This window comes from Colius striatus, chromosome 9, assembly GCF_028858725.1.
Source record: "Colius striatus isolate bColStr4 chromosome 9, bColStr4.1.hap1, whole genome shotgun sequence".
NCBI lineage: Eukaryota > Metazoa > Chordata > Aves > Coliiformes > Coliidae > Colius > Colius striatus.
Genome location: NC_084767.1, coordinates 13,687,288 through 13,709,667, shown reverse-complemented (window position 1 = coordinate 13,709,667; position 22,380 = coordinate 13,687,288). Strand labels below are relative to the sequence as shown.

General features: G+C 51.1%; 1 protein-coding gene across 1 annotated transcript; it reads right to left on the bottom strand.

Moving 5' to 3' along the window:
• Nucleotides 1-14,663: 14,663 nt before the first annotated feature.
• Nucleotides 14,664-19,653, bottom strand: ATOX1 (antioxidant 1 copper chaperone). The gene is made up of 4 exons (XM_062002442.1): nt 19,549-19,653; nt 18,094-18,169; nt 16,645-16,802; nt 14,664-14,884 (listed from the first exon to the last, which is right to left on the bottom strand). The coding sequence occupies exons 1-3, from the start codon at nt 19,552-19,554 to the stop codon at nt 16,669-16,671; spliced, it is 216 nt and encodes a 71-aa protein (XP_061858426.1). The 5' UTR covers nt 19,555-19,653; the 3' UTR covers nt 14,664-14,884; nt 16,645-16,668.
• Nucleotides 19,654-22,380: the final 2,727 nt, after the last annotated feature.

Sequence of the window (22,380 nt, the reverse complement as noted above, 5' to 3'; positions counted from 1 at the left end):
TCAATCCCTGAGCTGATGTTTCCAGTCCTCGGGGGTGGGGGGGGAGTGGGGTGAAGAGCAAGGCAAGGGAGTCCTTGCTCCTCCATCCTCTCTCCTAACACTGCTGCCATCAGGGACTGCCTTGTGAGGCGGGAGAGTGAGTGATCCAGAGAATGTGGAGTGTTATGACATAGCTGAAATATGCTCCAAGTAGGCAGAGAAATGCTGGGCTGGTAGATATGACCCTCAACAGACTGGTCTCTCTGTGATTATTATCCAGCAGAGCTGGACTGGCTGAGCAAAATCCACAGTCAAAATTGCTGATCAGTTGAATCGATGATCCCTTCAGACATCATTAAGTATTTTGACCTTACAGATCATAACTCAGCTGGAGCAGCTGCCCAGCTAGAGGCAGCTAGACAGCAAAACTGTTTGGAGCTGACTTTTCCCATCTGTTCCTCTCTATGCTCAGAGTGAAAACCCAGCTCTTCAATTTGCATCTTACCGTGACTGAGAGGATTTAAGGTTTATCTGCTCTCCTGGCAGAACCAGAGAGAGCTCCTTTATGCACCACCATGGCCATGGTGCTGCATGTCAAAAGAAAGCTATCAGCCAAAAAGAGAGGCTGTCAAATCGCTGCAATTCGGGCATCCCTAAAGAGTGTCTCTTTGCCATACAGGGCTGTGCTGAGCTCTGCAGACAATCCAGCTTTTTACAGCTTGTGATCCACCTGTGGCACCAGCCCTCACCACAGCTAGGGCAATGCAAGGTTACTCCAAGGGCTGCTGGAACAACGATGGCTGTGTAGCCAGCAGGACTGAAGACAAGTCATCCTGGCAGGAGCAGTCCAACTGCAGATGCTGGGTGAAGGACAACCAAGATCATAAGGAAGTGCAGCATCGTGTTTTGTCTTGGCTCCCTGGGGTTTGGGTTCACTCCTCCTGATTGCACACTATCTTTGAGAGGGGCTGAGACACCAATCTGTGTGCTTAACTCTCCCCACTGATGTTGCTGAGGATTTAGATGTCAACATAGGAACTAGCCTGTCACGACCTACCAGGCTGTGCTGGCTCCTTGCTCTCTAAAATGCTGTTACTTCAGTGATTTGTGGTTCTTTATCGGCTCACTCCTTGTCTGGCCTCGCAGCAGCACTTCTGCTGCACGTGAAAGAAATAGAGCTAGGACTAAACATTCATAAACATTCAACTAGAAGCGAAAAATAAACAAAACATAAAAAGAAAGGGGAGGGGGGTGTGAGAAACCATCATTACTTCCCAGCAAGACAGTCAATCAGGCCGTGATCAGGCAGCTCAGGAGGCTGGCGGCAAAGAACAAGGGAAGAAAGTCTTCACGTGCTTCTTTACTTGGCTACACACAACTCAAAAGCCCTGCTTGAGTGCTGATATCTGCTTGTTGATATAATTCACAGAGACATTCATAAATACCCCAACAGGACCCTGTGGAGGCCAGCTTTGTGATGGTCACTCAGACCCCTTGGGTCCTTTAAATGAAGCCAACCATCTCTGGCATGTGGAGCATCTTCTCCTCCCACCACAAGTGTCCATAGTCCCCCGTGCCACTTGTAGGTCTGTTTGGTTTCAGAGGTTGCACATGCCCTAAACCCAAGTTTCATTTGCTCGCTTGGCAGCTGGAGGAGTTGAATGCAGTCGTTGAATGCTCTCTGAGCTGGATTAGTCACGGCTCACACTGGAATTGTACAGCTGCTGCTACTAAAGAGGAAAAAATAAAGAAAGACATCTGGAAAAAATTTTGGGGAGAAAAAAAAAACCTTAAGAGAAAAGAAACCACATCTTTTCTAACTGACAACGTGGCAATTGCACAGTACTCCTCACTGTAGCCTGAAGCTAAGCCCTCTCCTAAGGGCTCAGACAAATGACAGTGCCAGGAAGATAATTATAACAGGGATTTCTTTACATACGTGGCGGCTTAAACCCTGGTTTTGAGCAAAAGCAAAAGCAGCCTACCACTGTGATGCAGCCACAGCTGGGAACAGCCCTTGAGCTCGTGGCTGTGAGCCCTGGGTCAGTGAGTGGGAGGGAGTGAGGGGTCCTCATGGTTCTTGGTGCACATGGTGGGCACAAGCAGGTCCTACATCTTGTGAGGGACACGCTGCCATGCTGGGGGGTGCGTGGTCAGCAGCAGGCTGGAGGGGGCAATGAGCCTGCAGCAGCTGGCTAACTAATCTCAGCAGCTTTAAGAAGCTCCAGAAATGACTGGGAGCTTGCAAAGGAAGTCCTGGAAAGGCCTCTCCACACTTATAAGGCTTAGCAGGGTCCTCAGTGGTGTCAGGCTGCCAAGAGGAAAACAGCTCAGGTGACTAAACAACCCTGATGGAAGAAGCAAACAGGATGAAACCCCTCCAGGCTTGAGCTCAGTTTACAGCAAAAGCCAAGAGGTTTGCAGGGTGAACTCCACCTAGCTCCAGTTCAAAATGCAAATGTCTTCATCCCATTTTAAGTCAGGTCAAGCAGAGCTGGGCTGACTCAGATGAGAAAACCCCGGTGTTATTCAAGAGGCGAACAATTCTGCTGCAAGAGAAGGAGAGAAATACAAGTGAGCAGCTCATTGGAAGTGATACAATTGTGGATTAATAATCCTGCAGTCTCCTGCTCACAGATCTGTCAGCCTAAGGAGACTTTCCTTCTCCCTGCTCTGGGAAAGATTCTCTAATGAGTTTTTCTGGAGAGGATGTTCCTGCATTAATTGCTGGTGGATGGTGCTGCAAAACAATGAACCCAAAGTACCTATAAATAAACAGGATGCCCTGGAACAGTTGGAGGAATGTCATTTCCACAGTCTCCATTGCTGAGCTGTGACTGGAGGCTGATCTCCTTACAGGCACAGGGGAAAGGCCACTGGGGCAGGACCCTAGCACCCAACTCAGGAAAAAGTGAGAGCGAGACTAAATGTAGAGCAGACAGGAATCTGGCTAACCCCAGGAATGTCACAGCTCTCCTGCTCTCAGGGAGTGTGTCAGCAGGTTGTGGAGGAGGGTTTCTGGTTTTTTCCATCTCAGAAGCAGATCAGAGGCAGAAAGGCTGTGCTCTCTAGACTCAGATGAAGCAGATGCATGACCACCCAAAACATTTTCTGCACAGGGCAGGATAAATCCAAACTGTCCTGGGAACTTGCCCAAGAGTAGCCGATTGTCCTACGTGGGGCAAGGACTTCTTCTCAGTGGTATGGGACTCTCCTCTTGGGCTCAGTAGTAGGATCGATGCCTGTTTTAGATGGAGCAGACTGACACCCAGCTGAGGTCTCAGTGCCTGGACTGGGAGAGTATGAGCCTTAGTGCTATGCAAGTGGACTGGGGGTGAAAAGGATCAATGGGCAATGCAGTCAAACAGGGTACTGGCACTGTCAGCAGCAGACAGATAAGGAGCAGTCGATGTCACTGCTGAAAAACTGCTGTAAATCAGAGGCCTGTGGGGCAGGGGTGTAAATCCAGCTGTGCATGGCTCTGCAGTGAGTCATGACCTGAGAACAGGCTGCAGAGCCAGGACATGCTTGCTGTGGGATGGCTTGCTCTTTCCATGATATACGTGGGCTCTCACAGCTGTCCTCTGGAGTCTTCAGTGGAGGCTACTTCCCATGCCCAATGGGAGGGATCTTCTCCTCCACTCTTTTAAATGACCCCTGCAATGATAGTCTTGCTTAGAAATGTATGGGGCTTCGGGCTTGGGAGAGGTTTAGATTGGACATTAGGAATAACCTTTTCACTGAGAGTGATATTAAGCATTGGAATTATTAAGCCCAGGGAGGTGGTGAAGTCACTATCCCTAGAGATATTTAGAAGACACATAGATGAGGTGCTGAGGGACATGGTTTAGTTTAGTGATGGGCTTAGCAGTGTGAGGCATCTCCAATCAGCCTGACTGAGCTTGGACCCAGGCCAAGACCTCCAACATCCAAATTGCCTTTCCTAAAAGGACTTCTCCCTTTGCAGGGGTCTGTTCTCTATTAATCCTGGACACAGAGATGCTGTGTCCCTGAATGGCAGTCTGGTATCTCATGTCCAGTTCACTTTTGCTCGAGGCCTTGCACTGGAAACATGTCTGTGATTTGCAGAAGATGCAAAAAAGCTTCCAGGGGCAGTCCCACCTTGCTCCTGGTGTTTACCTAAGATGCATTTTCCCATCCTCTTGGGCCTGACAGATGCAACTTGGCAGGTTTTGAAGGGTATGAATAGAATTGCTAAAGGAAATAAACAGGAATCCACCTTCAGGCCCCTGGGACATGTGGGGAGAGGGAAGCTCCTGGGCTGCAGTGACAGCGGTTTTGCATGCATAAACACTGCCTAAAAGTCTTCTGAAAGGCAGCCTTGATGAGAGTACCCATGTGAAGCTGTGCCAGCTCCAGGACATCCAAATACCATCTGGAAAGCAGTGGCAATAACCATGGTCGAGGAAAAGACCCAAAAGGCAAATGTCAGTGTTCACAAGGCTCTCTGGGGCCAGCTGTCTCTTCTTTTTTGGGTCATGAGTGTGAGGTCCTCTTGATTCTCAGATGAGTTGGCTGCACAACTCCACAACCACTGATAACTAGGTCTCTTTTAATTTAGTTTAATCAGCTCCAGAACCTTAGATCTTGGGAATGAAAGCAGTGGTTTTCCTGGGCCACGTCTTTGCTGGGAGCCCCTTAGTGAATTACTGAGAGCCCATTTAGATGGTTCTCTTGTCAGGGATGTGATGCAATGGGCAGACTGGTGAGTGTCCAGTGGGGCTGTGTGGGGGAAGGTCTCCGTTGCCACGGATCAGGATGACGGCTAATGCAAAGGAAGCAGTAGGGCTTGGTGTTGCCCCCAGCATAATTTGGTGACTGCAGGAGCATAGTAGCTGGGCACATGGCCTTTAAATGATGGCTGCCTTTGCTCCAGGCTTATGCACTGCTGGAGGTGAAGAGCACCAGGGAAGAATTGTCTTGGGGAGGGCAAGGCACACTGGTGATGAGGAAGCTGGGTTCCTTCTTAAATGAAACTGTGGAAAATGTAGCAGTTCCCTGTGGAGGCTGAAGAACAGGACTTCATTGTCCTCCTATTAACCATCATTGCTGGCAAAACCCTATTAAAACATCACCCCCTCCCAGCCAGCCCTTCCCCACAGCAATTCAGTGTGTGTACAGCTCAGTGCACTCAGCACCGTCCCCAGCCCTTGCCAGCCATACAGCCCTGGCTGTCCTCATGTTTCATAAGCCAGGAAACACAGCTTTGTACCCTGCAAAGGCATCCCAAGAAGCCGTGTCCCCTCTAGCACCACTCACAAATGAGCTATTACAGCATTCCTGGATGTGAATCGGACCGTGCTGGAGCTGTGTCTGCATCCCAGCACAGCAGGCAGGGAGCAGTGTAGGGGAGCCTGGCTGTGCTCAGGCCACCCCCAGCTGAGCCTGCACCTATCCACTCTGAGAACCTGCATTTTTCAATCTATTGCTCACATACTTTCTGCTTGAGCTGAGCTCATTTCAGAACAGGCCCTGGCTTGAGATGTACCAGATGAATAAGCCAGGCTGCTGGATGCAGGAGGCTCCATAAACAGGGTGTCTGTTAAAGGAGGCAAAATGGGATTGATTTTGGCAACATGCATTTAAAAGGACCCCATTCAGAGGAAAAAGCCAGTCACAGGTAGACTTAGAAGCGAGCAGTGAAGATATGGGGGAGAGAGTAGGAAATCTTTTTGACAGCAAAGCTTTGAAGCTGGATTCAGAGACTGAGCCATTGCAGCTGTGAAGCAGCTGAGTAAAGGGCTGTTGGGACAGTGTAGGTCAAGCTGGTAGGGGCAGTGCTGGCAACTGCTTGAGGATTTTAACTCATGACACGGTGATTTACAAACACAGCCACTCTAGGCCAACCCCAACAGCGAAAGCACTGACCTCCTTCCATGTCTGCTTGCTGCTTTCTTCCAGATTATCTCCAAGTGCACCTCTGAGCCCCAATAAACTCTCTTGCCCAGACTGGATTTTATCTTGGGGAGTTTAGGTCCCTTAAAATCTTCCTACCTTGAGCAATTAAGGTGTTTATGGCCACATATAAATATTCTGCTCCTTGCAAGGGCCAGTCAGTGGAGGAATCGTTCTCTTCATCTCTCTGGAGTTTGGTGGGATTTCACTGATCAGAGGGTAAAAGAAATCCAAGAGGACACAGCTCCCTTATCTGGAGGAAAATATAGCTGCCATATGAGGGCATGTGCAGAAAATACCTCATCCATCCTTGTTTCAGTGTGAGGAGCTCTGGGAATCTCAATTTAGCCCTGAAACTTGTTTACTTCTCTTCCAAACCCACCATCCAGTTTGGCTGGGGCTTGGCAGGAGCTGCTGCTGTGGGCAGGAATAGCTGGGCTGTGGGAAGGCTCAGGGCTGATGCTGCACTGTGTCTGTGGACTTGGGGCAAGGTGGGATGTGGTCAGCCCCAAAATAGCAAGGTCGTGCGGGGCCTTGAGTGAGTGCTGTGACTTTCCATCCTGCGCCTGGCCCAGAGCTGGGATCCTCCCTTGGGATCTTCTACTAAAATTAGCAGCATTTCCCCATGCTGTATGCCCTGCATCTGTTATCAGCAGCTGTTTAAGAAGCTGTAGAGACCAGAAGCACACTTTAAAAACTCATCAAATTTGGAGGACTTTCTTTTAAGCTTCTCTTTCATGGGCAAAATGCAGGGACAAAATTCTTCCCTGAGATGGGAGCTCTGGAGGGGCCCCTGAACTCTTTCCTGTGTGATGCTGAGACTGCTAATGAACATTAAGCACATTGAGTATCTGCAAAAAATAACCAGAAAATTACCAAGGCCAGACACGAGCGTTGGCAATGTCACCCCCACACCAGCCCCTTCATTCAGACTTGTCCAAAGATGCCCACTGCATCCTCTTACCTGTACCAACCTGCCTGCCCACACTGCTCTGGGGACTGAGTTGGCCCAAGGTTTATTGGGTGGGTTTTAATGTCTTGAATGTTCCTGTTATTTACTTGGAGAGAAAAGGTAGGACTGTGAAATTGGGGAAACACCAGCTTTCTTGACGATTAGGGTGGTGCAGGGAATTGTCTGGACATCTCTGGGGATAGCCAGCTGCGAAACAGGAGGGACACCACACTGTGCTTTGGGATCATTGATGAGTCCCCAGCTGGATCCAGGCAGCTCAGCTGCAGGGGAGATTCAGCTGTTTTCTCTAATAGAGATGCAGCTGTAGTCAGCGAGGGCATCCCTGCAGCAGGCAAGGGAGTTTGTCTGTTGTTTGTGCTCGAGGGCTCCTTTTCTGCTCCTCTTTCCTTAGATAACTCTGAATGGTTTGGCTTGGAATGGACCTTTAAAAATCATCGTCCATCTCCCAGGAGCGAAGATCCTCACTGCTGAGGTGTGCCTGGACTGAAGTTGATGTAACCTCATTCAAGGTTTGGCCGTTTGTGCTGTTTCCTCCGAGGATTAGAAATAGTGAGTGGTACTGAAGGAATATGTGCTGCTTCTGGATGGAAATCTTGGGTGAAAAGGCTGGATGAGAAGGGGCTATCTCTTTCTCTGTCTTCTCCCCAAATCCCTCTGTGTCCAGCCTTTTCCAGTGCAATCAGAAAGTGCAGCCCTCTCCGTGGCTTTGCTGGAGTTCTATGGGGAAGAAGGAAACGAAGGACTAACAGGGAGTGAGATTGCCTTTCTTGGTCCCTTTTTTTACACCTACAGATGGCCACCTCAGGTGTCAGGGAGGGCGCTCCAGCCACTTACCCCCAGCCTGGGAGCAAGCTCTGCTCTGCAGACCTGGGAGGGCTCATTTCAGCATGAGACAGGGAGCCTTTCCCTCCCTGCTCCCCTGTGTGCTGTGGGACTGGGCTGCTGCCAGGGGCCAGAGGGACAATGCCAGGCATGGGGAGTGATTCCTGGCTTGTATTTTTGTGCACACACACACACACACACACGCAGAGACACAAACGAGTTTTCTTTGACAGCAACTGGCAGCTCCTCTGTTGGGTTTGTAAATATGGAAATAACAGCTGGAGGTTTTCTGTGTTACCCTGTTTTAGGGATGAATTTTAAAACCCTACTATGTTGGCATGTGCTTGGTTGGGCCTATTGTTTTCCATGGCAATGAGTGGCTCATGTCCAGCTCCCTTTGCCTCAAATGGCTCTTCCAGCATCTATCCGAAGTGCTGGCTGGTGGGACACAGGACTCCCACCTTTCTGGTTTTCCTCTGGACACACCTACCCCAAGCAGGTTCATGGTGGAGGTGTCTCTGGCTGGCAGTGCTAGTGGCAAAGGATGATGATCCTTACCTGGGGGATAAAGGTCCATGTCTTCAGCACATGGACCCTTGGTGAAGAGCCAAGAGTTGAGTGTAGAGTCTTTAAGGAATCAGAGCTGGCCTCTTGGCTTCTCATGCTCTTCCTTTGACTGTACTTTGACATACTTTGACCACAGAGCAAGCTTGGGGCGCTGCTCCTGAAACTGGAAAGCTAAAAATCCCCCAGCAGTTGTAAAGCCAGTGGGGAGGACTCTGGATGTGCCACATCTCTGCTTTTTTGGCTTCTCCCCTGGCAAAGAACAGGCTGAATTAAGAAAGCAAATGGAGAGGAAACTGGAGAAATAAGAGCAGCACTGTGAGTCGAGGACGCTCTGGACTCGGTCCCGTCCCGGTTGCCCTGGAAATTGGATCGTTCCCACCAAGCTGCCTGCTCTGCTGGCTGCTCCTGTGAGGGCACAGCCATTTAGCACTGGTCACAGGCAGGGAAGTAGGGAAGGGAAAAATAAAGGGAAATTTAGATGCAAAAACTTGTATTGGGGTTTTCTCCACTGAAGAGAGACCCTAAGCTCTGCGACCCATGCCTTAGTGGGGATGATAGGAAGGGCTATTCCCCACCAGCTCAGCTGAGACACAAAGGGAAGGCAAGAGCCAATGGGCCCTAGGCTGTCTTTGTAGGTCAGCTGCACAGCACAAGTCTGTGCTATGACTCTCCTGCAGAGCCGGGAGGAGCTAGTCCCGGGGCCAGTAGAGCTGTTCCCTGCAATGCCATGAGAGCAGGCAGCCCCAGGCACCCCCCCGCAGCCCTGTGCTGCAACCGCTGGGATCACCCTGACAATGGTGTGTGGGTTGGCTTTTTTTAAAGCTGTGCACAACAGATTAAGGCAGCAGCCTCTGTTTTGACTGCTGGGCATTGTCCACCGTGCTGACACTGGCTTCTGTGAGCCAAGCTCTGCCCATGGCCGAGCAAGAGCTTTGGAGGGGGAGAGCTTGGTTCATCTGAAATGGGATAGGAGAGTACTTGGGCACAGTGGATTCCTGCTCTGTTCAAGCATCTCTTTTTAATTCACAGGAATGAGCTGTGCTTGTTGTTTTAATGTTTTCTCATCCATCTGTTGAAAACGAGTGAGTAGGTCTCAGATGGGCTGGCAGAGAAGGTCCTGCCCTGGGAATTTCACACCAGCTAGGAACTGAGGAAGCCTGAAATATTGCAGCATCTTCTGGCTGTGCTCTGCCTCAGTGAAAGCACAGCAACCCACTGGCCTCGACTGGTGAAGAGGAAACCCAAACTCAGCTATGTAGCACCCAGCAGTCTTTAGAAAGGTGCTCAGGAACAGGCATGATGAGCAAAGGGACAATAGCAGGAAGGGTCAGGCTGAATGCTCCTGCCTACACAGAGCAGTTTCCCTTGTCCCTTCCAGGTGATCTGGGCCAGGTCCATGTAGCAGAACAGTCACAGAGCAGATCTGCTCTCCCCAGAGCAGGCAGGGACCTTACATCATGTCTCATGCATCCCACTGCCCCTCTGAGAGAGCTCCTCACTCATGAGAGCTGAGTTCCTACCTTCTCCCTATGGCTGCCCCAAAATGCCACTGCCAACAGCAGCTGTTGGGCCGCAAATCTCAGCTCTCTGGAGTCCAATAAATTAAACCTTAGTCCAAAAGGGGCTTGGGCTGTCTTTTGCAAATAGAGGCAACACAAAAGCTGCCTTTCTCCCTCTTTGTTTTACTTTGTTTTCTCTCCCTCCCCATCTGCTTTTAGCCAAATGGTTGAATAGCTTCAGTATATACAAGGGGAGGCTAAAGCCAGAGGCTGGAGCACCAGGGAAGGATCCAGAACAGAACACCCTGTGGCCGCTGCCTTCCGGAGGGGCTGGCAACTGTTTGCTACCCTCGCTCAGTAACCCAGCCTCCATCACTTTTCTGAACCCTTGGAGAAAGCAGCTCCGAAGGAAAATATTTATTCTCTGGCTAGCACACGTGTGCACATTTCCTGCTCCTGCAGTCCTTAATTAAGTCTGTTTTTTGTTTGTTTGTTGGGGTTTTTTTTCCCTATTTACACTGCCACAGTCTTGGAGGGGGAGTCTGTCAGGTCCCTGTGTGTTTTGCTGTTCTGGAAGGTGCAGTGTGGAAAGCTGCCTGTGGTGGTCACTGAGGGAATCTGTGTGTATGGACAAGGGAGAGGGAATCAGTGAGGGCCTTTGGCATTGCTGTGTACACCAGTGAGTCAGAACAGCTCAGCCTGTCACCCGCTGCAGAGTGGCCTCAGCTTAGCTCTGGTCTCACAAGGATGGGCCTTTTGTACACCTTATTGAAAAGATGCATGAGCAGCACAGTTCAGAAAGAGGGACAAACTTATTTTTGCAGCTGGTTTGGGAGCTTGGAGTCCCTCCAAGGGATCACGTTATCTACCCGTTTCATCACGCTTGGCCTCCATCCTCCGAGTATGTACAGCCACTTAGAGCGAGCCTTGTGTCTACAGACACCCAGCCCAGTGCAATGGGGACCTCCAGGCCCTGCTGCACGGCTCCAGCTCAAAGGGCAGCTGGTCAGGACAACGTTGCAGATGTTCATCCCAAAAGCATGGGTTATGGTCCTACCTGTAAGTCAAACATCCACCTCCCAACTGCCATGCCTGGGCTGGGAGCAGGCAAGTGAGCAAAGGTGGAAGCCTAAGGCGGGCTGTTCCTTACAGCAAACATTTAAAAGCAGAGTAAGACTAGAAAATCCCCATCTTTTGGTAATTAATCCCCCATGTAGCAGCCTTAACACCCAGGCATGACACGCCTGTCAAATTCCTGAGATTGTTGCAAACTGAACCCTTCTTTCCCACCCTGAAATTTCACAGCAATTTACCTCTGCCAGCCGCCAGCGATCACCATTTGCAGGCACCAAGGGGGATCTCCCATCCCCTGTCTGCTTTCTGCAGCCTGTGGTGCTATTTTGGAAATTTTCTCATTTACTGGGTGGTTCAACTGAGTACAACTGCTCCTTTGGCTAAAATCATCTCCTGCCTGTCATCTGGTAATTAGAAAGCGCCAAAAAGCCAGTGGTGCTTAAGGCAGCTCTGGGATAACCACGGCAGCTTTTTCTTTTGTGCATAAAGGACTGGGGTTTGGAGGCTGTAGACTTTTCCACTGAAATCAGACTTTGGTTTAAAACGCGAGGGAAGGTAACACTGGGTGAAAAATGACACCCAGGAGCACCACAAGATGGGCGATGCTGCAAAGGCAACAAATGGGCGAGAAAAGCAAATGCCTCCATCAGAACCACCACAGGGGAGAAAAGCAGAGATAATTTTGAGGCAGGGAAAACAAAATAACTTTTAAAGCCCATCCCTCAGGGTCTGCCCAGTTCTTAGGGCTGCTGCAGTTAGAGGCAGCTCCCAGATCCTGACAGCTCAGCTGGAACTGGGCTGAGGACTTCATGAAGGAGGATGTCTTCATGGGTGGCAATGCACCAAATTGCACCTCACCAGCTGCTCGTCCTGCAGCTGGCAGGGCCAACACATCCTTCTTCTAGCAGGTCACCGGGACATCGTGCAGAGCCAGAGTGTCTGTGGTACAGGAAAGCTCCTTTTCCAAGTGCCACCCTTTCCTGTTTGCACTGCAAACGGAGAAGTTCCTTGTCTGAAAATGGCCTCGCAGCCTCAGTGCCTGGCACACTGCTGTGGAAATCATTGTGACCACATTACCTGTGCAAGCTTGTTGGGCGCCCTCTCCATGTTGTGCAACCTGAGGGCCAGCTTCAGGCCAACCTGATGAATGAAAATCTTTAGGATCTTAAAAGCTGGGCAGTGGTCTTATCCTTTTAAACGCTATGAAGGAGTTGGTTCTTCTCCCAAAGCTTTTCCATAAGCCTCTCAGACAGCCACCCTGCAGGTCTGCTGCTCTGTTCAGACTCAGTCTTCCTGCCACAACTTCCCTAGACCAGATGTCATCAGCCAAAACGCCAAACCAGGGACTGCCACAGGGTGTCCTCGCTCAGCTTTGTTAAGGCTGTGTCTTCATGGGTGAGGTGGTCTTTTGGGAGGCAAGCTGTGCTCCTGCAGAGCCACTGGTTCAGGAGCTCTGGTGCAGAGCCTCCTGCCCTTGCTGTCTGCAGGCTGGACCAGCAGGCCATCTTCCCAAACACCTTATCTTATCCAGAGGAAAGGAAAGCAGGCAGAGAGGGAGCATTCTGCAAATTGCCTGGTCTGGGTGAAACGCCCTGTTCCCCTGATAAGCCCACAAGGCCAATGGAGAGCACACATGATGCTGTGCTGCTGGGCTTTCGGTGGAGAAAACAAGCAGCAGCATGTGTACCATCTTCCAGCCCTGCTCTGATCAGCAGGTGTCCTGGTGTTTTGGGATTTTCACTAAATGTTAGTGACCACCACAGCACTTCCCTCCTCTTTGCTGGAGAATAAACTCAAGCATTTTCCACAGGGCTGAGAGAAAGGAAGAAGGATGTGATATGAGGGCCTGAGCACTGGGACCACGGAGGAAGGCAAAAGCTGGGCTTAGTGAAGCCCTTGGTACTTTCCCAACCATTCGTTCGCATCAGCATCCTCGGGAAATGGCATCAGAGAGGTGGCCTCTGCAGACTTGTCAGCCCTCTGATCCTTCTGCTCTGGAACAGTGAGCAAGGAGCAGGACATCAAATGCCATAAGCCATCAGATGTGCAGGCCCATGAACACTGTACATGCAGAGTCTCTGTGGGGAAGCACAGGCAGGGACACCTGAAGGCAGTGGCTGTGGGCAGCCCTGCCATGCCGTACACATAGGGACATTCTAAGGCTGTAAATGACAGTCTGTATTCCCACTACACTCTGCAGCCAGCTTGGGCTGACCACAGCTCATCACTGCAGCCCACTTCCACCCAAAGCTGCAATGTCATTTTTGCAAGAGCTTAAAGCAGTGTGCAGCATGCTGAATGGCAGGAGGGCAGGCCTGGGAGACTGCAGCCCTGCAGATGGATGCTGAAACTACAGGTATCTGCACAAACTTCCTGTCTCGTTGGTAGAAACCTTTCCTTGTCTGGCTGAGAGATTAGCAGGCTTTAACCAAAACAGACAGTTTAGCAGAGCAGGGAGAGGGGAGCAGAGCAGCCAGGAGATGTGTGGATGGCATAAGCTGCAGCCTAGACATCAAGGACGAGCAGGCTGGTTTACAGTGACAGACTGGGAATTATTCTCTGTGGGCACAACAGGAGGACAGGCCAGTCTCTCCTGCCACTTTGGCAGACAGCAAGTGCCACCAGACCTGCTGGCTCCAAGACCAACCGTGCCGCTGCCTGCCACTCAGCTCCATGCCACACTGGCAGCACACGTACCCCCTGCCCACTGCCAGCAGAGCTCAGCCACAGGGCAAACAGTGGAGGCACTGGCCATGCCTGGGAGGAAGCTGAAAGCAGCAAATAGTAACTAGTGCTGGCAAGCACTAGCTCAGACCAGCAAGATCTGGGGAAAGGTATCCACTTGCTCCCTCAGGACCCCGGTGGTGTCATGCCATGCACCTGAGGGCACAAAGCAGTGATGGTTCTGGGCCTTGGCTCTGGAAACTTCATGTCACTGGGAGACTTTAATGCACGAGAATAATGTAGTGACGTTACACTTCTATCCTTCAGCTTCCCTTAAATTAAAAGTACTAAAAAGCATCTACAACACTTTCCTTGAAGTATCTCCAGCCCCTGCAAGTGCATTCACAGCAATTAATTTGTGCTTTAGATAATGGTAAAGAAAGACTTTGAAGTACTAAACCACTCTAGGAAAGAATAAATTGCAATTCTGTCACAAGTAACCTCAATGTGTGAGCATGAGAAATCTCTTAAGAGTAACCTTTTATTTCAAACTTTAGTTGGTTTTCCTTTCTGTAGAACAAGTCTCACATGGCTGGTAGGCAGGGGAGACATCCCCTGAGAGAGAGCAGACTGGGACAGACACATGCAGTCCTTTCACTGGGCTGGGAAACCTGAACTAAATGGATAGGAGCTGGGCATAGCAACAGTACAGCCCATAATGCTGGTCACTGGGCTAAGACACAAGGGACCTTGGAGAGACTCCCACACCCTTCTTCATCCACCCTTTCTGCATTTCTCAGCACATGCATTCCCTTCTGCACACTTCTCCCTCGTTACCCTGTCTGTCTCAAAACGACGCGTGGTTATCTTTGGCTTTGAGGGGCTGCAAGAGTCCCTTCTTCCCAGCACTTGCATCCCAAATGGAAAGTTTGCCTGTTCTGTAACAGAAAAACATCTGCCAAGTGCCAGAGTCCCTAAATCTAAGTGACATTCAAGGTCAGTTCTCCTGAGACCTGTCCCTCAGGCAGAGGCTGCCATCAGCTTCTGAAGACAGGTGTCATTTCCTGGGATACCTGTCTCGCATGTAATGGGTAGTTTCCCCTTCCTATGAGCCATCTTTTACAGCAAACTGCTTAAAGCAGTACAAAGACACACAAGACACACAGACATGTACTGAAAGATAGAAGCAGCGCCTCGATTTACTGCAGGACTAGAAACAGCATAAAACCTCTACATTTCTCCACTTTTAAAGGCCAAGACACAGCCATCTCCTCCTGCCAGCACTCTGCTTTCCAACATCTGGCAGGGCAGTAAAGGTCAAGTGACAGAGAAAGCTGGGAGATATACAAACAGTTAAGCCACGTTTTTGCTGAAGTCATGTTTTGAGTTCCTGCAAAATAAATAAATGAATGAATGAATAAAAAGGGAACAAAAAAACACCCGGAATCAGAGGAGATAGTGTTGTACAAAGATGCCCTCTGCCGGTAATAAGCCAAAAGGAAGCCATCTGACAAAGCTGTGTTCCAGGGATAGGCAACTTCCCTCTCTCTCTCTCTCTTGTTAGATAAACCCCTAAATATATCCCCTATGAAGGGAAATGTGCTGTAGAACAAAAATGTAGTGCTTTTTTGCCATGACAGCTGAAGTGATCTGGCAGTTAACCACTGGCAAGGGCAGTCCAGCCATCCCTCTCCATTGTTTTGTATCTTATGATCCCTGGGTGAGTCAAATCGCTTCAGTTAAAATCCATCAGGAAAACAAAAGCATCAAGGAAACGTTCTGCCAGGTCGACCAGCTGAACTGACTCCCAAACTGCCTTGATGTGATATAACGAAAGTGTCAAAAAACACCAGGCCAGGAAAAAAAGGGACACATCCCCATTATCTGAGACAGTCTTTGCTGTAATGGTTAACTTTTGCAGGCACTGCAGACATAGTCCACAAGTCCCTGCAAGTTCAAAACAGTTCTTGTGGTCGATACTACAAGCTGAAAACTGTTTAAGGCACTAATCAATTCAAAGCATGTTTCTCCCTCTGTTTTAAGTAGCAATGTTGATTACAGCTATGATTTTAAACAATCCCTAGGAAGTATCAAGAGCTTGCTCAAGCCATACAAATTCCAGATTTTATATCTGTTCTAGTAAGCCAGCCTATGAAACCAATGCAGATCTGTTGCACACACACATCAGTATCAGCTCATATCTTTTTTTTCGTATCAGTTTAATTCCTGGTAGTGTAAATCCCTGACTTACTGACTGGGAATTAAATCAGCATGAACTGGTTTCAGTGCATCTATGTTGAGTATTTGTGATGCTCACACCAGATCATTTTACAACAATGCTGTTGGATTAGAAAGCTCCAGCTGACAGAAACAAACTCTTAAGAGATACAATATAATAATCTTGGGCACTAAGGGACATAATGTGCAATGAATGGACAGCCCTCTCCTCTCACTTAATTCTTTTCCACTGGAATTGAACCCTGTCTGCAAAAACATGTCACAGTTAGGAGCGTTTTGTACACATCCTCATAGTGCTGAGACTCTGGGCGTCACACAGGCTGCAACCATCAGGTGGTCTTTGGGACAGATATCCAGTCGGCCAGGGGCTGGGTGCACTGGGAGCTATTCTAAAACCCATCTTTTTACGTCCAGGAGGGTAGCAGGGTGCTGCTCTTTTTTCACATCCTCAGGTTTAGCAGAGGATTAACAGCGACATCAGATGTTGGAGGTCCTTGTGCTAACAACTAATCCCCTGAATCATGTACCCACACAGGTCTTTGTGTCTCATCTGCTTCCCTGGTATTTTTAGGAACCACTACTCTCTCTGGTCAGCTAGTGAATGTCTTTGGGATTTGTTTTCATGCATGATATGCTCTGGCAAGGTCTAGGTTCACCTGGGAATGGCACAGAACTGTGCTCCTCCTCTCCACTACAACCAGGGCTGGGATCATGTGGACTTCCCAGAGCAGCTTTAGGGTCCCATACAGAAATGGTGCTGGCTTCTGCTGCTTCCCTGGTATGAGAGGTTTGCTGAAGCTGCACCTGCAGGTCTTTGCTACTATGTGCTTCCCAGAAATCAGCCTGTCTTACTGGGAGAGTTGGAAAAAATAGAGATTTCTCTCTTCAGCATTTCATACACCTGGTATATACCTAGCCTCCTCACAGCAGGCAAGGCTACTGTGCAGACTTCTCCCCAAGGTAGGAAGCATTCTTTCCAGTCTTCTTTAAGGTTTCCAGTAGGGTGTCAACATTGTGCTCAGAGTCAATGCACACTTTCTTGTTGGGCAAGTCAATATCAAACTGGACACCTACAAAGAAAGGTAAAAGAACAGTTTGCACAGCTAGAAGCAGCCACTCATCCAGCACTCATCCAGCTTCACATATTGGTACTCCCAAGGCCATCGGTCAAAGGTATATGTGTCTCCTGCCAGTCAGCAGCCAGCAAAAACAAACTGGTGCCCTGCCAGTATTGGTAAAAAGGAAGCCAGATCTCCTATAGATCTGCACCACGGACCGTGGTTTCTCAACTGCTTTAATCTGCTCACCCCACCTTGGATCAGCATAATCACTCATGCAACAATCCGAATGAGCTGAGTCTAAACCAGCCACTATAACCTCCAACCAGCCCAGCCTGTGCTGTGGTTTAGCACAGATAGGCACTAACAAGGGGGTTAGTGTAGGGGTTGGGACAGGGTCAGGACAGGTTTCCTCAGTAGCAGTACCAGCTAACAGCTCTAAGTAGGAGGGGGGGAAAAGGCACCTTCCCACATGGATTCCCACATGGCTAATAAGCAAGTAAACCACTCAGCCAAGTCAAAGGAGATGGACACAAAGTGTCTATCCAGCCATGTATTTGCACAAAACTTGTAGGTATATGTCAGCTTTGAGAGCTCTGCCACTGCATCATGAGGCTATTGGCCAGCATGTTGATGGGTGATTCAGGTGCTGACAATCACACAAAGTGGGATCTTCGCAGTGTGGTGATGGGGTCTGGGAGAAGTTGCAAGGCCTTCACCTTGGTAACTGAAAGCTGTTCTCAGTTGGTGAGGACAAGGGAGCAGGATGACAGGTAATCAGAACCGGTGTGGGACAGAGCCTCTCTCGGTAATCCTAGCACAAAGGAGCCATGGGTTATAATTTTCCTGATGATATTAAAAACATGCTATGCAGGAAACCACCAAATGCACTGCTCAGCAGCTCTTCACTGTGACTGCTGATGACGCATCCAGGGAAGCACCGCCACAGATACCCTGGGCCTCCCTGGGAACAGTGCCTGGCAGGACATCCCTTTCTGGAGGCGGCCTGAGCAGGGGTCTACTGGTACAGTTCCCAGAGGGTTCAGGGTGAGGCCCTGGTGATTCAGAGCCACCTGCAGCCATGGCAGCTCCTCCGTCCCTTGACATTTCTCCAAGAGTCCTGCAAACAATCCTGCAACTCATTACTAAGCAACAGTCTCAAAGCAGAGCAGGGAGCGGAGGTTTCCAACCAGGCACTCTCAGCTTTTACCCACAAGACAGAGGATCCCAGGGCATTGACACTCTGCCCCGGAGCTGGCGTTGCTCCGGAGAGCTGGCCATCACACACCCAGCACTGACTCACCTCCCAGCCTGTGCAGGACACGGGTGACTGCATTGGAACAGCCTTCACAGGTCATGTCCACAAAAAACTCGTGTTTCTGAAAAGAGACAGACGAAGGGTCAGGGAGGGCACACCACCAGCACTTGTCCTCCACACTTGCCTTTTTCTCTGTGGAAGCAAGTTCAAATCCTCCCCAACCAAAAGGTAAATGTATGTTACTAAAAGATCCTCAGCAAAACTGAGAGCTGTCGGTATTCCTCTCTATGGCATCCTTGTACTGTCCCTCACAGCATAATCAAGGGGCTTTTCGAGGCTGTCTGAGGGCCTACTCAGAGGGCCACCAGCAGGGTCAGCACAGGTTGCCATCTCTGTGGGCCTCTGCTGGGCTCTCAAAACTTGCCCAGAGAAGTAAGTCTCCTACCTCCAGCTACCCACTATCCTGCAAGCTTTTTTGTGCGTGCCCATCCTGATATTCTTCTGTCTACAAGGCCTCTGGTCCTCAACATAATAAACCCATAAAAATATAAACAAATCCAAAATTTAAGGAGCATTAATAGTGTTTTTTCATCCTTTAATTCCACTGGGACCTCAGTGTTACCAAAAGGTGTATGTCAAGAAGACAGCGTGGCACTTTTTTCTGTTGTCTACAGTGACAGGACAAGGGGTAACTTTTGGAACACAAAAAGTTCCCCTTAAACATAAGGAAAAACTGTTTTACTGTTCAGGCGATGGCCCAGGCTGCCCAGAGAAGGTGTGGAGTCTCCTTCTCTGGAGGTTTCCAAACCTGCCTGGACACGTTCCTGTGTGACCTGATGGAGGTGAAGCTGTTTTAGCAGGGGGTTGATGATCTCTAGGGGTCCCTTCCAACCCCCAATATTCCGGGATTCCATGCCACCGGCTCAGTGTGTGCTTGCCTGTAACGCTAATCATCAATCTCTGCCATGACAAATCCCAATTTCCTTTTCTTGAACGTGCACTTTTACTTGAAAAAAAAAAAACCAAAAAAAACGGCAAAACTTTTTGACATGTCATCTGCAACTCCTACTTGTTTTTATTCAAAATCACCTTGTGCCCCCACCACTGAGAGGCTAAGACCTTCAACAGGCACAATTCACTGGGGAAAGTGGTTCGGGAATGGCAGTTCCCTTTAAGGATTTTCCAGTGTAATTAAGATTTCCTTGATTTTCACTTCACAAATGCCCTGCGTGCTCTGAGGGGCCGGTGTGCGGGCAGGAGGGGTCCCGGAGCAGGGCCCACCGCCGGGCCTGCCTGCGCGCCCGGGGCCTGGGGGAGCCTCGGCGGCCGGGGTGCCTCCCGACGCCGTCCCTGCCCCGCCGGCTCCGCCGCCGCTGGGCCCTGCCGCACCGCGGCCTCCGGCGCCACGCGGGCCCCTCCCGGCCCCCGGCCTGCCCCGACGCCCGGCTCAGGGGCTGAGATGGGCCACCCCCGCCCGCGCCCCCCGGGCTCGGCACCCACCGGCATGGCGGAGCGCGGCGGCGACTCCCGGCTCTCGGCGCGGTGCGGCGCGGAGGAAGGGGCGGGCCGGAGCCGCCGCCTCCGGGCCGGGGCCGAGCGCTGAACGCTGAGCGCAGGCCCCGCACAGCGCCCCTGGAGCCGCCGGGCACGCCCGCACCTCCCAGTCGCGCGGGGAGCCGGGTTTGCCCCCTCCCGTAGCCACCCGGCCTCCCCCGGCAGAGACGGCCGCGGCCAGGCCCCTCTCGCTGGCCTTGCGCGGGCAGAACCATGCTGGCCGCCCTTATCTCTGGCCTCATTGCTCCACCGAAGATGGGGTTTGGGAAGGTTTTGCAATGTCACCTCTGGCCCGGGGACCGGGATGGGCTGCAGTGAAGCTCAGGGAGGGCAGCGCGGCCCGAGGCAGATGCACAGAGGTTTCGGGACCCCAGGAGTCTGGGGCAGGAGGCTGCTGTCTGCAGTGACGTGAACTGGCTTTGGCTGTGGGATACTGATGTTGAAACGCCTGTACCTCACACTGATCAAATCGGTTTGAGTTGGCTTTGGGGGATGGCAATTTAATTTTTAGGAGTATTTACAGCTGAAACGTAACCACACTTCTTACAGTTATGGTTCTCTTCCCATATCCCTGATACTAAAATGCTGCCACTCGTCGTGAGGAGATGCATGGTGGCTGTGGCTGGACCGGTGCCATTAGGATGAAGCCTGACGTGGGAGTAAGGCTGAGGCCATCAGAAGGGAGGAGATGCCAGAAATGGTGAAGGAGAAAGTGTTGGAGAAATGTTCTCCCTGACAGCAGCCAGCACCCCTACTGGTGCTCCACAGCTGCAGGAGGAAGGGAGGAGGTATCATAGAGGTGGGACAGGAGGTGTGAGGGATAGCTGAGCAGCTTCAGAAAACTTGTTCCTTCTGACTTTGGAGGTTTTGAGATTTACCGGCTTAGGAGAGCTCTGGCAGACTGCCTGTGGAATGAGGGAGGTTTGGGAGGGACTCTACCTCAGACTAGAGAGAGGATGCTGGTTCCTGAAGATGTTTGTGTGTCTGCTTTGGGGTCCTTTGTTGATTTATTGTTTTTATTCCTCCCTGGCTGTTTGGCCTTTTGAAGGAGAATGGGCCTCTTTCTTCAAAACTGGAGTCAAGGTGGAGGAAGGTGTGGTGGAGGCCTGGAGCAACTCGGGTGCTTTGGGAGTCTGTGGGTGGCTGGGAAAGGAACTAGTGAAGCTGAGAATATCTAGCAGAGATGCATGGGGAGCGATACTTCCTGATCACATGCTGGGCTTCGGTATCTTCCTGTTAAGAACTCTAACCTGTAGCAGGAAAAACAACCAGGGTGTTTCTGGTTATTTGCTACCACGCCAACTGGAGCTGTGGCCTGTCATGTTGCTGGCCTTGGCTAACCCTTCCCCTTGCGCTCAGCTGGTACCGAACAGGCTGAGCCCCTGCCAGGAAGACTGAGGTGAAGAGGCGAGTCCGTTTCCTAGAGAGCTTCCATTGCAGGGGGAAGTGAGGGCACTTGTTTGAATGTGTGTGTAGGACCCTGTTGCTGTACCGAGTCCCTGTCATTCCTCTGGGGACAGATGCCCGGGGTCCCCCTGTGGCAGTTTATTTTGGATGGCTGTTGTGCAGGGTCACCGGTCTCATGTTAAACTCTGCAAAAGTTGGCGCTACTGATTTGCGAACTGGCAGATTGCAACGTGGCTTAGTCTATAAATAGCTGGGGGGTGTGGGGGGAAGGATATTAATGCTGAGCATGGCCCCATGCCAGTCCACTGACTGTATCTCTAGCTGCAAGGCATAGCAGGGAGGGTTTTAGGCAGCACTTAAGAGATATGGCAGTAAGGGAGGAAGTCACTTTTATAGGGTGAAATATCTCTCTGAGTGCTTCATGTCGTAGATACATTTGGGATGGGATGTGTCACAACCAAATGGAGAGCTGTGGCAGCTGGCTGGCTCAGGCCAGCTGTCTACTTTCTTTCCTTCCTGCTCTCCTCCAGCTCCCTGGACCAGCATCTGCTGGTGAAGAAGGGATCTGTGAACTCTGAGGCCGTTCTCCTCCTTTGCATTACTACTTGGGCCTTACAAGGTGGGTTAGGAAATTTCCCCGCTTGGCTTGTCTTTCCTCTGGGGCAGGTCATCCCTCTGTCATCTGCTTTGCTCAGAAGCTGCAAAGGAAAAGCAGCTGCAGGAGCCTCCCAGCTCAGCTGGGGGTTTCTGGGGCATGGGCAGGCAAAGCCGGCCCTCATTTCACTAGTGTGGAGATGGCGACCACTGGGTCTATCTCTGGTGGAAGTGCCTTGCAGCCCTGAGCGGTGGGGGTAACCTTTCAGCATGACAAGCTCCTTTTATCCACCCCCCCCAACAACTTCTCTCAGGCGAATGGGTCACTTGTGCTGGCCAGGCAAGTACCTGTGGCAGCTGGAGGTGTGGTGATCAAAGCAGGGGGAGCCCACGGCCCACCCTCTGTTGCGAGACGGGGGATGGGGTGAGGCAGCGGCAGGGCCTGAGCAAACAGAGGCACAGCACATGGCCTGCCAGCCCTCCCGCCGCCATCTTGAGCGCCGCCCCGTTCCGTCCAGCAGGGGGCGGCGGCGAGCACGACTCGCCGCCCCTCGTGGCGCGCTGCCTGTCCCTTTAAGCGCGCCGGCGGCGGCCCGTCCGTCAGCGCCCGGTGCGCTCTCGCATTGGCCGCCGCGCTCAGCGCCGCGCCGAGGGGCCGCCCCTATCTATAACGGGGTTTACCAGCACCTTCTCAAGGGCGCTGCTGTGCGGCTCAACCATACTGTGGCGTCAGGCCTGCCCCGCCCCTGGCGCTTCGTCAGCGGTAGCGTCGTCCTA

Bases quoted from the DNA above. Each gene is read 5' to 3' on its own strand.
- ATOX1 (XM_062002442.1), bottom strand. The intron at 16,803-18,093 runs GTGAGTCAGTGC...CTTTCTTTGTAG, and splicing joins TGTCCTGCACAGGCTGGGAG to GTGTCCAGTTTGATATTGAC.